At 34.8% G+C, this 16,651-nt stretch overlaps 1 protein-coding gene across 2 annotated transcripts; it reads right to left on the bottom strand.

Moving 5' to 3' along the window:
• Positions 1-1,449: 1,449 nt before the first annotated feature.
• On the bottom strand, positions 1,450-15,588 carry LOC128554455 (monocarboxylate transporter 12-B-like). Of its 2 annotated transcripts, XM_053535741.1 has the most exons (4): positions 15,489-15,588; positions 4,273-4,343; positions 2,391-3,649; positions 1,450-1,990 (listed from the first exon to the last, which is right to left on the bottom strand). In XM_053535741.1, exons 3-4 carry the CDS (start codon positions 3,628-3,630, stop codon positions 1,848-1,850), a joined length of 1,383 nt encoding a protein of 460 aa, XP_053391716.1. In that variant the 5' UTR covers positions 3,631-3,649; positions 4,273-4,343; positions 15,489-15,588; the 3' UTR covers positions 1,450-1,847. The 2 variants fall into 2 exon arrangements, with proteins under 2 accessions (XP_053391716.1, XP_053391712.1); XM_053535737.1 differs by lacking the exon at positions 4,273-4,343 and having other exon boundaries at positions 15,489-15,556.
• Between the last annotated feature and the right edge of the window lie 1,063 nt (positions 15,589-16,651).

Genomic DNA, 16,651 nt, shown 5'->3' with positions numbered 1-16,651 from the left:
ACAAGTCTGGACTAGTTTGTACATCTCGGCGAACTGACATTGTTAAAGTGGTCTTTAAAAATATCAGTCATGATAGATTCAGGATTTGTAAGATTCAACCAGTATCTTAAAACTCTCTCTTTGCAAAGTATTTAGAGATAATACCTTCCAAGTTTCCCCAACACTCCATATTTGGGGTTTGCCTTTTTACACAAAGTATTTTTTTTTACAAAATTTCATATGTATTCTATCTATGCAACTTGTATCGCATACGCCCTATACTTCAGCACAGTGTAATCGCATTAGCTCAACCATACGATCGAAGAGTGTCAATTTAGTCTTAACATCAAATTTTAACCTAAAAATAGCGAATATAAACCATTAACAGCGCATGATCAGACAGTGCTTCAATAGCTTCAGATAAGGCTCTATTACAATAATGTTTACACCAAGATAGCGAAAATGTTCACAGTTTCAACTTGTGTATTATTAATGTGTTATTGATTATTAATATTCTGTCATCTTTTTTTCTGAAAATAGATATTTTCGTTTTATCAGTATTTCTCTTGAGTCCTCATTTTTAAGGGAGTAAACATACCAGCTATCTAGCGATGCCTGAAGACTGCTCTGGTCAATAGTAAATAGTACCACATCATCTGCAGACAACAACATATAAATAGATAGTTTAAGCAAGTATTGTTCTGTTAATTAGTTATATATAATCATAATTTATATTGTATATAAATTGATTTATGTTTTACTATAACATTAATCCCTTCTTACAACCAAAGTACAGGTGGCCAGTCTACATATTTCTTTCTTGTATCGTTAATTGGATTAAGATGTGCAGACATCATTTCTTTCTCCCTTTGTTTCTACCTGTGGTCAAACACGCATTCATCAGGGACAGGATGCATGCAGTCTGCACAACACATTAGCAGCAACCAATGAAATAGCTTGATTAAATTATGATGAGACGGAACCGTTCCGTTAGCATAGGTAGCCATTTCAATCAAGGAAGCGCTTGTGAATACATGAAACGGATATTTCCTTTTTGATCAGGATTTAGATTTGTATTTGTATCTTTTACTCTTTTTAAAAAACTTTTTCCCTTTCCGCCCCTCCACCCACCTGGTAACCTGTACTTTTAGACTTGCTTTTTTTGTACATTCTCTGTAAAAATTTGGGTTTTTTTGTTTGAACATAATGTTTATCTTCATATCTTTGTTACTTTTCTGTCATATGTATCTGTTAATTTCCGTTTATATCCTGTATTAGTTAAGTCGGTGGTATTGTTGTCCAACTTTGTGTCATCTTTTCGATACTATAACTAAGTAAGTGGGACAAAATTTTCCTTTTGTCCATGATATCGGATATATGCCATTATGATAAATTTTATTAAAAATTTTAACCAGATACGGTGTTATAAATTGTTTGGCATCTATAAAAATATATGCAACAACAAGATCATACCCTTGAGATTTATTTCTATTCAAAGAAGATATTGTTTTGCTTATTTCTTGTTCATCAAAAGGCTTATCTGAACAATCAATATCAACATATCGATCAATTCGTTTATTAATCATACATTATCTAAAACAAAACATTCAACAAATGTATTAAGAACGTCTATTAATTTTACTTCTTAGTAATTAATTGCAAACTGTGAATTTATTGTCTTTCTTACCTATAATGGACTAATATACACGCTATACAATTTTACATACAGAAAATTAATAGAGAAAGTACTTCAAAAGACGACGCTGTTCCGCCTCTTGTAAGGTCGATGCTAAGACTGGACTGTTACTTCACAATAAGTATAATCAGTCCGGTTTCTAGACGCTGTTCCGCCTCTTGTAAGGTCGATGCTAAGATTGGACTGTTACTTCACAATCGGTATGTTCTGTCCTGTTTCTAGAAAGTATCAAGTATAAAAAACCAGTCGCTGTAACACAACCTCCTGCCACGTAAAATGTAGTGTCGTATGATCTCGTATTGTCAACTAAGAAACCTAAAAATATATATATAATATTAATTATTTCCATGTATGCACAGTATCTTCATAAATTAATTTCATCCCTGTGAACATTCTCAGTTGGAACCCATAGCGTTTTTGGACCATAACTGTTAAAATGCTGCTAATTTTTGAGACACATAATATTAGAAAATATAAGCTATATATGTAAATGTTGAAATAGTTCGAGCGTGTAATACAATCTACTTTTGAAAATACAAATGTTAGATAATTATTCCGAAGAAGATTGATTAATTTGGTCAATATTTCTTTCTCTACACATAGATAATTTCTACATGAGTGTAAAATCTAGATATCCAATGAAAAGTAAAGCCCTTTTAAAAAAATGTTTCTAACTTTAGGTGTATCAAAATTTGATTTTACTTAAAACACCTACCGGCAAATGGTGTCCCGAGCAGATCTGCGACACCTTCCGTGAAGAGAATAAGCCCACAAAAGAAATTGTCAAACGCTTTCTTCCCAACAATATCAATCAAAACACATGACAGCAATGCTTCCGTGGCGGCTGAAAATAATCCAAAACACCCCGACAAAATTGCAAAAGGAACGTATTCCTGAAATACGGGAACTAGTAAAATAGACACACCGCACATACCGTTAGATATCCCATAAACCACCATACGGTTAACGCACTTCCGGTTGCAAAGGACGCCATAGCCAATAATACCAAACATATGGACGAATCCAATAATTGATAAAAAGTATGACGCCTTTTGCAAACTTATCCCAATGTCAACAGCGTTTGAAACTATGAAAATGTAAGGAATGTGGTTCCAAAAGTACATGACAAAATTTGAAATGGCAAACATTAAAAATTGTATGTTTTTCAGTTGAGATACGTATATACATCGCACTTCCGTTTCTGGTGTGGTTTCGCAACCATCTGGTACATGCGAGACTGAATGTTCCGATACATCCATTGAATATCGTGACTTGAAGCAGCAACTACATGGCAAATAATGTGAAGTACAGTTTTTATTGCAAGTTTTGTTTTTATTTCGTTTTACCGGACAAAACAAAGCACCACAGACAATAATATTTGAAACTATCCCACTTATAATAAAGAGAGCACCCCTCCATTCATACGTTGAAACGAGGTATTCTGTTAAAGGACCAAATATGATTGTTCCGAGTCCAGCACCACACTCGGCAATTCCAGATGCAAGAGCGAGCCTTTTATCGAAATAATCTGTCACAATCTTGATGGAGTTAAAGTAAGGCAATGACATGCCAATGCCACCTACTAATCCATAGAATACCATAAGCATGGCTAGGGAATTAGATAGTGATCCAATTGCAAACCCAACTGTGGCAATCAGTCCTCCCAACATCGTTGCCAAACGAGAACCGATTTTTCTTGTTATTATCCCTGCTATTGGTGCGAGTAATAATGGCGTAGAGAAAAATAAGGAACCTGTCCATGCTGTATTACTTTTTGTTTCATTAAACTCTTCTAGAATTTTTATATAGAGGATTCCAAATGAGTAACAGCATCCGTCGAAAATGATATTAAAAGCGAGCACAGCAAATACAACGATCCAGCCTCCTCCACCGTCAGGGGCCTTCACCTTCCGGACTTTGGTTTCACTTTGCATGCTTGCGGCAGTGCCAGCCATAGTGTTTGATTTTCCCTTACTGGAATATAAGTACAGATTTGTTAGATTGCGGTTTTGTTTTATCAGTAGTATCATCTGGTGAATGAAACTGGAAATATTTTATCCTGTCAAATTGTTACGGAAAATGTTTGCTCACACAGAGTTCAAAATATATATACCTGTGCTCTTACGGGTGGGCTTATAGTAAAAACACAGTTGCTGGATATTTTTGATAAATTGTGGATCATTTAATGTGCATACAGAATTAACTATGCCGTTATATATACAGTGCAACCTGCATTATGAGACCAGCAAATGGAAGGACAAAAAGTGGCCTCTTAATACAAACGGTTTTGATACAGCATAATTTCTTTTTTCCCGACTTAAAATTTATCTCAATGGTCGTGGTCCCTTGAACAAGTTGGACTGTATATGTATATATCGTGTTTAGGGCTTAAACATTTTGTGGTATATCTTCCATGCTGTCTTACATTTTTTCAATCAAAAGAGCAATAAATGCACATGTAGTTGAATGTTAATTACATCGTTTAGTGCAGTTAATTGCATCTTGACAACTGAATGAGAAAACTTTACATGAAAATGTTATCCCGTAACGCAGGCGGTATTTTGTTTTCAAATGTCTATCAAAAATGTTATTTTTACCTTTCGGAAGCTGCTTTATTTTCGGAATAATGTCTGCAAGTCTTTGTTATCTGGGAGAATGTGGTCGCATACTGAAACAGGCAGTACATTATAACAAGAAATTTGAAGCCCTTCCATCTAATACTAGCTTACATACAAAAGCTTTAGCAAAATTTTCTAAGTTGGAAAAGGGGCGTAATTTTGCTAAAATGTAAACCAGAATTATGAAACTTGCCATGTGAGGTCATCCCGTGATGCTAAAGACGTGAGGAGTATCTGAAAGCATTTGGTCAAGTTATTCCTGAGAAACATGCTTACATGCAAAGCTGCCACAAAATTGCTATGTAACGTTGGGCATAATTTTACAAAACAAAGCAAGAGTTATGTAACTTGCCTCATCATGTCATCTCATGATGCCAAAGTCATGTGTAAAGTTTGAAAGCATTCGAGAGCGGTTTTTGAGAAACTTGCTTACTTGCAAAACTTAAACCAAAATGTCTTTAAGTTAAAAATGGGCATAATTTGACAAAAGAAAACCCTGAATTATGTAACTTACCCCGTGAGGTCATTCATAATGCTAAAGACATGTATGAGCTTTGAAAGCATTCTGCCTAGCAGATTTTAAGATACCTGCTTACATGCAAAACTTTTAACTAATATTCTAAATTAAAAAGACTAATTTTGAAAAACTAAAATATTGACTTATGTAACTTGTCCTGGGAGCTTATCTAATAATGCCAAAGATATGTGTGAAGTTTGAAAGCATTTGGCCTAGCAATTGTTGAGACACTTGCTTACATGAAAAAGTTTTGTAACGCCGGCGCCGGCGCCGGCGCCGACGCCGACACCGACGAAAGGGTGATTACAAACGCTCAACTATTTGAAAACTTTAGAATAATCGAATTGAAATTCAATTGAATATAGCAACATTAGCTTCCTGTATTGCAATATTTATGATGTTAGATTTGTGCAACAACATTCTTACATACTGGTTGTTTCAAAATAAAGATTTTCTTTTTCTTTTCTACCAACTTACTTTAATTCAGTTCATGTGTAGAGAGTGTGCTTGGAAAATCCATACCCAAGTCAATGCTGTCAATAAATATGTGAACTTTCAGCTAACGGACTCAAGCAGATTTATACATATATTTTTTTCACATAGCTGAATTTGTCCCCTGTGCGCACAAAAAAGTGTGATATTTGTTGGGGTGTTTTTTCAAATTAAGTTCTAGTTATCGCTTTTTTTGTTGTACCTTAAACTATTTTTTACACAATATCCTTTTCTTCGTAAATTGCATCGTATTTAAAATTAAAAAAAAATATTTCACATAATGTTATGGAACCCACTTCACGAAAAAATCGCGAATTCAATTCTAAATTTAAATGTTGAACACAACACTATAATTTCATAACTATATTACTTTTTATTTTTCTATGCCCTTCAACCTTTCAGTTTTGAAGACAGAGCTTAGTTCTATTTTGGTTAATATATTCACTTTCTCAGAAACTTGGCGCATATCTATAGACCCTAAAATGCCCCCTGTGCACATTTTCAATTGTTAAGTATCATATTTTTAATTCTGTAAATAAAATGTTGTTTTCTTTTGTGGGGAGGGGGTTTACATATTTTCTTGGAAAAAGAGTTTCATAGGAAACGAAAGCAGCTGTTAGCTTCATAAATACAGGACTGTAAAACATTGACAAACAAAAAGTGATATCCCCGGTGTACTCTTTTTGACATTCATCAATTCTCATGGCATTACTGTAATATGTGTTGGCATTTCTATATTATAAGCAATGTGTAAACAAAATTAAGGTATTACTTAAAAATTTAGCGTACCCTTACGAAATGGACAAAAAGATGCGAACATGCCGCGAACATACCTATTCGCAGGAAGTATTCGCGGGATATTCGCTGCTAGCCGCGATTAAGCCGTAATTGATTTGATACTAGTTCGCGGGATATCCGCAGGAAGACCAATGATCGCGGCATGATCGCGAGAAGAACTTAGAAGATTGTTATCTTCTGGTAAACTGTTCATGAAGAGCTTTGATAAGAGCAGGTAATTGTAGATCAATTAATTTGTAACATTATCTGTAAGGTCTCAGTATGAGTTTGATAAGTTAATTGCAACCAGATATTTTGGACATGTTTAGAGGGAAATCCGTATGCATTACAGATATTTTTCAAATGTGAATGGTAATTATTAAAGGACGATAAGAATATATTCTTATTTGTGGTAAGTCAGAAAATTTATGATTAATATCTATACTCATATGTCAGAATAAATATGAGGAATTTTGAAAATGAAATAGGTGCTTAAACTTTTGCAGAGCTGAATCAGATTATCTAAAAGGAAATATAAAAATGACAATTTTAGCTTCATAAGTTTGATAATTAAGATGTAAAAGTAAAACTATGACATATTTGTAGTCATACATATGACTTATAAGCAGTGTGAAGAAAATATTTGGATGAAATGAATACATTCTCAGAGACACTGCTATTTAAATTACAACTAACAGTTAAAATTCATACATATTTTATCATTAAAATTCAAGATATACCAAGTATCATGATTTGAATAAGTTCAGACATTGACAATTTGAATTTGTTACAGCCTCAATGGATTTATTCAATAAATTTATATCTTTGATTCCTATTAATTTATTTGTTTTTGCACTTTTTCTGTGCATGCTATTTCGTGGGCAATTTCGAGGCAGGTTTTGCTTGTTAGTCATGGTTTTCAGCTAGTTCGCGGCAAATTCGCAGCAACTAGTTTGCGGGATGATCACAGCAACTAGTTCGCGGGATGATCGCAGCAACTTGTTCGCGATAAGCTCACAGCTACTTGTTCGCGGGAAGTTAATTTACATGTGAAAAGTGAACACCAAATGAACATCCCGCGAACATTGCATCAATTGTATCAAAAGTGTTCGTGGCATGTTCGCCTGATATTCGCGTCATGATCGCAATAAATGTTCGCGGCAAACTATAATATTTCCGTAAGGGTTAAACTGGAAGCACTGGACGATTTAAAAATTCTGTTTGCATCTTTCCCGAGGTGGGTGGGGGCAATATTCCAGGTAACAAGGCAGTCTGAAAGATAGCTAAAACCCCCGCTACTGCTATGGATAGTGCAAGGGTAAACCTTTGACCTATAGCTGTGACCTTGACCTTGAACTGACATTGCTGACTCATGAATTCTGCACAACGTCTTGATGAGGTGATCATTTGACCCAAGTTTCATGAAAATCCTTCAAGGGGTTTAGGAGATACAGAGCTCAAACCTTTGACCTTCAGTTGTGACCTTTACCTTGAGTTGACATGGCTGACTCATGAGTTCTTGATGACCCAAGTTTGATGAACATCCTTCAAGGGGTTTTGGAGATACAGAGTGGACACAAAATGGAAGGCTCAAACCATTCATCCTAAGTTGTGACCTTGACCTTGAGCCGGTATGGCTGACTCATAAGTTCTGCACATCGTTTTGATGAGGTGATCATTTGATCAAAGTTTTATAAAATTTCTTCAAGGGGTTTAGGAGATATAGAGCGGACACGAAATGAAAGGCTAAAACCTTTGACCTTCAGTTGTGACATTGACTTTGAGCCGGCATGGCTGACTCATAAGTTCTGCACATCATCTTGATGAGGTAATCATTTGACCCAAGTTTGATGAAAATCCTTCCAGGGGTTTAGGAGATATAAAGCGGACACAAAATGGAAGGCTCAAACCTTTCACCCCAAGTTGTGAACCTGACCTTGAGCCGGCATGGCTGACTCATGGTTTCTGCACATTGTCTTGATGAGGTGATCATTTGACCCCCAAGTTTTATTAAATTTCTTCAAGGGGTTTAGGAGATATAGAGCGGACACAAAATGGAAGGCTCAAACTTTTGACCTTGAGTTGTAACCTTGACCTTGAGCCGACAAGGCTGACTTATGGGTTCTGCACATCGTCTTGATGAGGTGATCATTTGACCCAAGTTTCATGAAAATCCTTCAAGGGGTTTAGGAGATATGGAGCGGACACGAAAGTGTTACGGACGGAGACCATTCCTATAACTCCCACCACTTGTGGCGGGGGATTAAAAAGTTGAAACAACAATTTTATAGCTTCTGAAGTGCTTAAGACAACTGGACATTCTTGAAATTATGCATGTGGTTTATAAACGTAAGAGAGTGGAAACAAAGTAGGTTTTATGATAATATGCTTATTATTTTCCATGCAGCAAATACTTTGTCATGTAATTTTTTTTTTTCTTTATTTTTTTTTGTAAAATTTGTGCAAATGTGTGATTTTAAAAATTACTGTCCACGAACATTTCAATAAATATGCCTCAAACGAAACACACCTGTTACTAATCATATATGTAGAATAAAATATTGTTATACATATTTTTTGTCATAAAACACTAAAGCATATATCATCCATCTTACTGGAAATTCGCTGCAGTTTCGAACTCAAGGTTGAAATATTTTCTGGTTGGTCTTTATCAACAATTTTGTAATTTGAATTAGTTGCTATCCTATAAATAGGTGACTAACACAAAAAAAATATGTTTGAATTTTCAACCCCGATGTCAAACTTTTTCTCTATTATTTTGAAAGTCATCCATATCACAAAAATAATGTTACTTAAAATTTGCATCTGGTTACTGTTTAATGCAAGATAAGTAAGGTCACTCTATTATAAAATATGTACTTTTGTCTCGGGTTACATATTGTTTTCCATATTTGAACATAAAGAGGTAAGTTGATAGGAACTTGAAAGCATTTAACTTAAAAGGCTTTCATATAGAAAAGATGGTTCGAGGGCCTATTATTAGCCATTTTAGTGATTACAATTTTGGTACATTAGTACTTAGCCACCTTAGAACATAAACATGTAGCATAAAATAACATGTATTATATCAATCTTTCTTGCCCCTTCTCGAAAATTATGTCCGGGATCACGGACAAGTGATTTCAGTCATAAAGTCTACTTTAGAAGAAGACAATGTTACTGTATTTTCTGGTTCTTTGGGATCATCGAGCCCATTCAGTATGAACCGCTCAAGCCGGAGCTAAGGGCGCATAAGGGATGTTGCACATTTCAATACCTCTCATGAAAACTCAGTCAAACAGAGTCTGCTGGTAATTTTGTTAGGTTGCTTTCTATGACACCAAAGGAGATTCTTACAGATTTTATTACGATTCGTGACAGAAAACACTTTCCTCGTTATGAAGTCGAACATAGTACATTCTGCTTTACAGCCTTTTGCTGCTGAACTAAACGATGAGATTAAGGGTTTATCTTCTTTGTTGATATATGTCCACATGCAGAACTGGGCCATGTCATTAAAACCTATCTACCATAATTCAGTTGTTTCATACTCCCACTCAGCATTTACACATGTTATAAGTACCAGGATATAATTTAGAGACATCCGCAGTTGTATTCATACAAGGAAGCTTCAATGATACACAGAGTGCAATTCCATGAAAAGCGGCATATGGCCCCCAGTTAAAATAATAGCTTTGTCCTAAACGAGAAAACAATGAGCAGAACTAAACAAACTGGAATTTAGATAGGGGATCTGAGGTTATGGAGCCCGTATATCACAGAAACTGCCAAAATACAAAATTTAAATGCAGTCAACATATCCTGGGGTGATTTAACCATACCCAAAGCTATTAAAGCGGAGTATTGGAACCATCCAACCCGAAATGTTCACGCTGAAAAATTAAACAGTAAACTTACATAACATAAATGTCGTGTTGAACGATCTGAAGAGATCGAAATATATAATTCTAAACTATTTCAGCTTTAATGTCGTTGACCGAATAGAATTGAAACCAGGACTCTTTCACTTTGAAAAGCGCTAAAGAAAGAACAAGAAAAGGTGATCCAGAATTACGGATTTTTAGCTTGACTTTTGTAAAGTTTTGTACCCTTTCATCGGTGATAGTGTCAGTCGCGTTGGCGTCTGTATCATAAAAGCTCTGCATATAAGGTGTCTAAGTAATTACTGCGAATTTCACACAAGTCGAGTTTTGTCTGTAAGCAGGTGTCATGTAGTAACCTAACAGGGCATGTTACATAACTCTAGGTTTAATTTTATCAAAATCATGTCCCTTTCTTGCGGGACTAGACTTATTGTTTTCAAACTCCACACACATCTTTAGGGTTAAGAGATGACCTCAAATATTTTGTCACAGTTTACAAATTTATGCACATTTTTCAACTTAGAAAAATGATAAAGCTTTCATAGAAATGTTTCACATAATCGAATATATCTGTTTTAGACAGTTCTTGCTCTTTCATAAATAACTTCGTCTAACAATACACCCAATGAAAATTGTATTGAATATACTTTCGCTTCTCCACTGCATGTAAGAACATTTTACCATTGCATTCAAACAAAAATATTGGCTGTCATAGTAAGGTTAAGGCGTTACATGGAGCATGTCACAAAATATAACAAAAATCTATGTATCACAAGACTTCCACAATAGGTAAATACATCATATGCTTACGGAATATAATCAAAGTACTGAAAGTACAAAAGGGCTATCTACCACAATACACTGTGGGAAAACTGTTTGCAAAATCTGAAATATCATGGGCTTTCAGTATCAAACTAAGGCGAGCATATGGTACTGTTGAGAGTAATCATCTTAATTAACTTGAGAAAGGTATTGTTAGGATATTACAGAATATAAATAGTGTTTGCTGCATAGGGGATAACACAGTTAGTGAGACAAACAGAACGTAACTCTCACTTGGGAATCTGACAAAATATAGATGAAGTAAAACTTATAGACGACAAAGACAAAATGAACAACGAAAGGAACACAATCGGGCACCGTCTTGTAATCTAAGTAAAGCTAAACCTAAGCCTTCCTGTACTTTCAGTACTTCGATTTGTGTATTACTAAAAGTAAATTTAAACCTTTATGCTGCGTTTGTATCCTTATACTTGGCCCCCACCATTGTTCCAAAGTCAACTCTTAAAACCAAGTTGAGACATTGTCTTTAATATAGACTTGCATATAAATAAGTACTTTTTGTAGAAAAAAAAGATCCTGTTAATATACCGAGAAGCAATCACATGTTTAGGAAACTGTCCAAAGAACAATGAAATTGCTTACAATGTGTAAGTTGTAAGGGGTACAAACGAGAGAAGTATTGCAAAGCAATACACGACTTCCTACTGGTTAGGAACATTGCTAACAGAAATGAGGTATTATAAAGAACAATAACTAGAAACAGAAGAACTAAGAAGGAAAAAGTAAAGAATATGACAAAAATTACCCTACGTTGCCAAATTAAGTCTCCGTTTATGCATAAACTATTGACTTCCTGTGATACGCAGGCTCCATAACCTCAGACCCTCTTCCTAAATTCCAGTTTGTTTAGTTCTGCCCATTGTTTTCTCGTTTAGTGCAAACCCTTTATTTTATCTGGGGACCAAACGCCGCTCTTCATGGAATTACACGCATCAACACGTTTATCATTGAAAGTTCCATGTTCACCGCCGTTTGAATACATCTGCGGATGTCTCTAAATTGCTTTTTGTACTTTTAGCATGTGTAAATGTTGAGTTCTGCTCAACCCGGGGCTAGAGGGCGTGGACGGTGGCATGTATTTCCACTACCGTCCATGAACAGGCTCAATCAAACCGAGCCTGCAACATTTTCGTTTTTGTCGTGTTGAGCGACCTGTGAAGTTCCTACTTTTCTCTATTCTACTATTGAATTTTGATAACGGTATTGCACATTTTGACATCGATTTGGTAGATTAAATCAACGTTAATATATGTATGAAAGAAGCTCACTGCTTTTACTCGCGATTTTTATAATGATATTTTACTTTTAAAAAAGAACAAGTTTAGGGACATTTATAATATCAGAGAAAATATATAAGTAACAAACACAACATCTAAACTTCGATATACCATCCCCAAAATTATGTATAAACATTAATCAGGCTGAAAAAACTTAGATTCGTAAAAAGCTATATAGGTATAAAGTTGTTGATAAGAGTCTAACTGCAAGATTTTAAGTGCGTTAGTTTGTGTAAGAACTTGACGCACTATTTCTGCTTACCAAGGTAAAAGTATAAAAGGCAGACAGGCTTAGACCATGTCAGTTTGACAAAGTGCTGTGAACAACAGAAATCTAAATATCTCTACTTTTATTGAACTTTCTTTTTTAATTTGGAACATATGTTTCTCTAGTATGACTGAATTTAGTGTGTAAGATTTTGATGAAATTTATCAAGTAATTACTGCTCTTCTGAAAAAAATGTTCTGTTGTTTGTCTGCTAGAAAATTCAAATTTACCTCTACTTGCTAAAGCCAGCCCGCATTAAGGTTATGACCTCCCTTGCAGCCAGTAACAGAATAGGGAAGTTTACATGAGTAATATCTTGATCTGACAGATGACGGGAGATAAAAAAAACTCCATCCAGCATTTAGATGAAAAAAAAAGAAATAAAATCTTCTGCTTTTTCTAAAAACAATCTAGATTTACTCCGTATATGATAGTTGAGCGCAGTACTTCTGTGTTAGTTCAAAGAAGTTTTTTTACCTCTTTGGTTAGATATCACAATGATGAATTGTTCACATGTTCTACATTTGTTCCATTCAATTATCAAGAGAAATCCCTTAGCTTCGATTCCCTGCATCTTTGCATTGCACACGTTACAGTTAATTAGCTAAACATATTTGTGTAAACCACTTGAAAGCTTTAGATAGAAGTGATTTATATCTAGTTCCCAAAACATTGGGTTGACCCACTGTACAAAAATGTTAGGCTAGTAGGTTATTTGACTAGCTTCCATATTGACCTTCTTCAAACAAATGAATAGTAACTATATAGTTTGGAACTGCAACAGTAAAAAATATATTGCTCTTATGACCAGGTCAGTATTTTTGATGTATTGAAATTAGTAATTCTGGTCAGAGTAATCAACTCTGATGTACCGACATTATAAAATGGGGTATTCTGCTGAACGTAAACATTGCCAGGATATTTAGTCACCAGGTGTATATTTTAGTCCAGTTTGTTAGTGTTAACATGTATATAAAATATGGATAACAGGGCCAGTAGTTTCAACAATGAATTTCCAGGAGATGTAAATGTAAAAACAAATTTTCAAACTAAAATACACAGTTTACAAGACTACTTAACAATTTGTGAAATTTGATGTTTAATCTTTACATTCATTATGTAATATACATACTGACATTGCTATAATTCTGAGAGATTCAACAATTCTATGGAATATGTTTCAAAGAATTATGTAAGTAAGCTAAACTATTTCCGCATTATATATATTTATTGCATGAAATGCTTATTCCTGTGTACGATTGCTCTGTTACTGATACAATTCCTCTAGTCATATAAATTATTAATATTCCAACAATGGAAAATATTTGTAGATACACTGCCAGATACTGTCTTTTTAATTGTGGTTGAATATCTAGTGTTCCTCTTTATACAAAAGCACACATGGTTCTGTTTACTAGAGATAAAGTTTCAATGTTATCACCCATCATCTGTCAGATAAGCCCAGCCTACTCTCTAAACATGCTTAACCGCTTTACTACCGCTGTATCAGCCAGGTAGAACCCGGTGTTTAAAACGGACTAAATAAACTTGTTTGCATGCATAATGTAACAGTCTGTACAAAAGTGAGTGAAACACGTAGTAAGTTTGAATATGTAATTAGCAACGCCTTTATAAAGATCTGTTTTTACTTTCAAATATGTATCCTTTAAAAGAAAACATGATTATAAAATGATCGAAAAAAATAGCTTTATTGAAATAGGCAAGTTTAACAATCTTTAAACAAATTCATGGTAAAATTGATATACAGCATGGAACTATTTGAACTGCGCATTTTGTGTTGTCAGCTAGTCTCAGCAGTCTTTGTGACTTTCTATTTGTGGCAATAATAGTCTAGCGAACAAGTTCGCAAGCCTAAACACTATCACATATACTTTGATTGTATGCAACCGGTAAAAAAGTTGAAACGACAATACATGGATAACATGGCATGTGTAGTGGATTAGATCACTCTGTGTTGCTACCTTTTCGTTTGAAAATATGTTTATCCTGACTAGATGTATTTCCTATTTTCTGTTGTACCAAGAATCAGCAAAGTAGTTAGAACCTAAGTTTTTCATTCTGCTTCTGATGTTTAACTTTATTATTGATATTTATGAATAATTTATAGCAATGACATATTGCCTAAGGAATCTTTTAAAATTTTTGAATATTCGCAGTGAGGCTTATTCTAAAAAGCAACGATTGATATACACTTTAAACTGTAAATCATTCTTATTGAATATTCTGTTTAAGTATAATATGCAGCTCCTGTAATTTTACAAATAGATGTATTTTGTACTCCTCTGTCATGGCTAGAAATGACATTTTGTCAACGAGAATTGATTTTTAGGGGCTGTAGTAAGTTTTTGTTTATTTTTGAGGGCATATTTTATATGGTGGCATATGTCTGCCTCGAGAAGGCTAGGTAGCTATCACGATAGCATTTTAAACTTTCCAGGAAATGTGTTCATTTTTCTGAAAACATTTCAGCATTAAATAAGATATTCTAGATATTTTATCTATTTCCTGAAAAAGTTTCAGCGCAAAATTTCGCACGAGATGCTGGGTAGCTATCACGATAACATTTTAAACTGTCCAGCAAAGTTGTGCATTTTTCTGAAAACATTATCGCAATAAATTATTTTTCCTAGATATGCTTTTTGTGCCAGGAAACCATTAGGCTGTTGAGATAAACTTTTCAGAAAACTTCGAAATATCAAGATAGTTTCTGAAAGTATCGAGATAGCCAGCTAGCTAATACATGGCAGCTGTGGGCACTTACACAAAAGGTATCGAGATAATAATGTAAATTATCGCAATAATATTTTCAGGAAACCTTTCGACTATTAAGAATATTATTGCGCTTTATCAAGATAATTTTTTGAAGTATCGCGATAGATTCCCAGAAATATGACAGTCACCATAATTTTACAATGAGTATTTTGAACAAGAAACTTATTGTGTTTTGTACATGAAATATTTACATTCCGTGGAACGTAATTCCATTCAAAAAATATCCAAAACATATAGAACAGTTTAGTAATCTTAAAGAAATACGTTTTTCGCCATTCATTACTCTTATAACATCTATATTTTAAAGTCTCATTTAAATCAAATATTCGAAATTTTATACTCACGTTTCACTAGTCATTCCATTCAAAACTTTTTAAAATCCATACTGTTTTGTGTAAATGCATCAACTGCGATTGTGATAAGTACACCTAAATTCAAATGTTTAGCATTCATAGGTATGCTAACAAAGTATTTTATTTCTGAATTTGAGAAGTTTATGCAACTTGAAAGCAGAAACTAGTATAGGCATAAAATCCAGTTTAAAGCTGAAATGTTTTTGTATGAAGTCAGTCAATTGAAAAAAAATGATGATGTCATATTTTTTAGATGTTTCTTTCAAACCTTTTAACAGTGTGGCAACGTTAAATGTCGCAACGCCGCTAAATGTCGCAGTCACCATTAAATGTCGCAAGGTTGACGTTAAATGTCGCAACCACGCTAAATTTCGCAAAATCGTCTGCCGCTAAATGTCGCACCTTTAACGTTAAATGTCGCAAAAATTTGCCCACCGTTATATGTCGCAACACCAACGCTAAATGTCGCACAGCAAAATAAGGTAAGTTAAACAGTCTTTAAAACTTAGAGATAAGACTGGGTAATGCATGCTTGATTTGGGAAGGGCTGAATTGACCTTCCACTCTAATCTGCACGTTTGCTTTTCAGTGGTACCGCACCATACATACGTTATATTTCATATGTAAAGGTTTGAGCACTAACGTGGTACTCGCCACAGTACTAGATTTACTTCAGGTCTGAACTATGTAATTCTGTGGAGTCCTGTTTAGCTCATGAGACATTAAGCTCGGGCTCCGTATTGTCGCGCGTTGTATCGCATGTCTTTAGTCGACCTGAATTTCGTTACACAACAGGCCGGGGGCCAGAAATTGTTGATGGAGGATGGGAGGTGGGTGGGGGGCACCAGTTTTAAACTAAAGCGTCACCGGCGACGTGCGGTAGGTACGGGGTTCCTCTGTCCGTATTTGTGGGAAAGATTTTTATATACAGGTATGAAATGTTGGCCTGTGATGCATTTTTGTCTATTTTTTAGGTACGTACTAGACGGGCACTCCCCTTGTTTTAGGTGGTTAGGGTCTTTTCCCGTGGACAATTTTGAAATACAAGTGTGGAATGCTGGACTTTTATTGCATTTTTTGTTCAAAATTTCGGTGTATGGGAGGGGTTATCCCTGTCATTTTCGAGGGCTCAGGGTCTCTCCCCGGGAAAGTTT

The sequence above is a fragment of the Mercenaria mercenaria genome, chromosome 2 (assembly GCF_021730395.1).
Source record: "Mercenaria mercenaria strain notata chromosome 2, MADL_Memer_1, whole genome shotgun sequence".
NCBI classification, from domain to species: Eukaryota; Metazoa; Mollusca; class Bivalvia; order Venerida; family Veneridae; genus Mercenaria; species Mercenaria mercenaria.
This window is presented reverse-complemented; position numbering and strand designations above follow the sequence as displayed.

Coding starts and splice junctions, on each gene's coding strand:
- LOC128554455 (XM_053535737.1), bottom strand. Junction 1,991..2,390: donor GCTCGGGACACCATTTGCCG/GTAGGTGTTTTA, acceptor ATATATTTTTAG/GTTTCTTAGTTGACAATACG.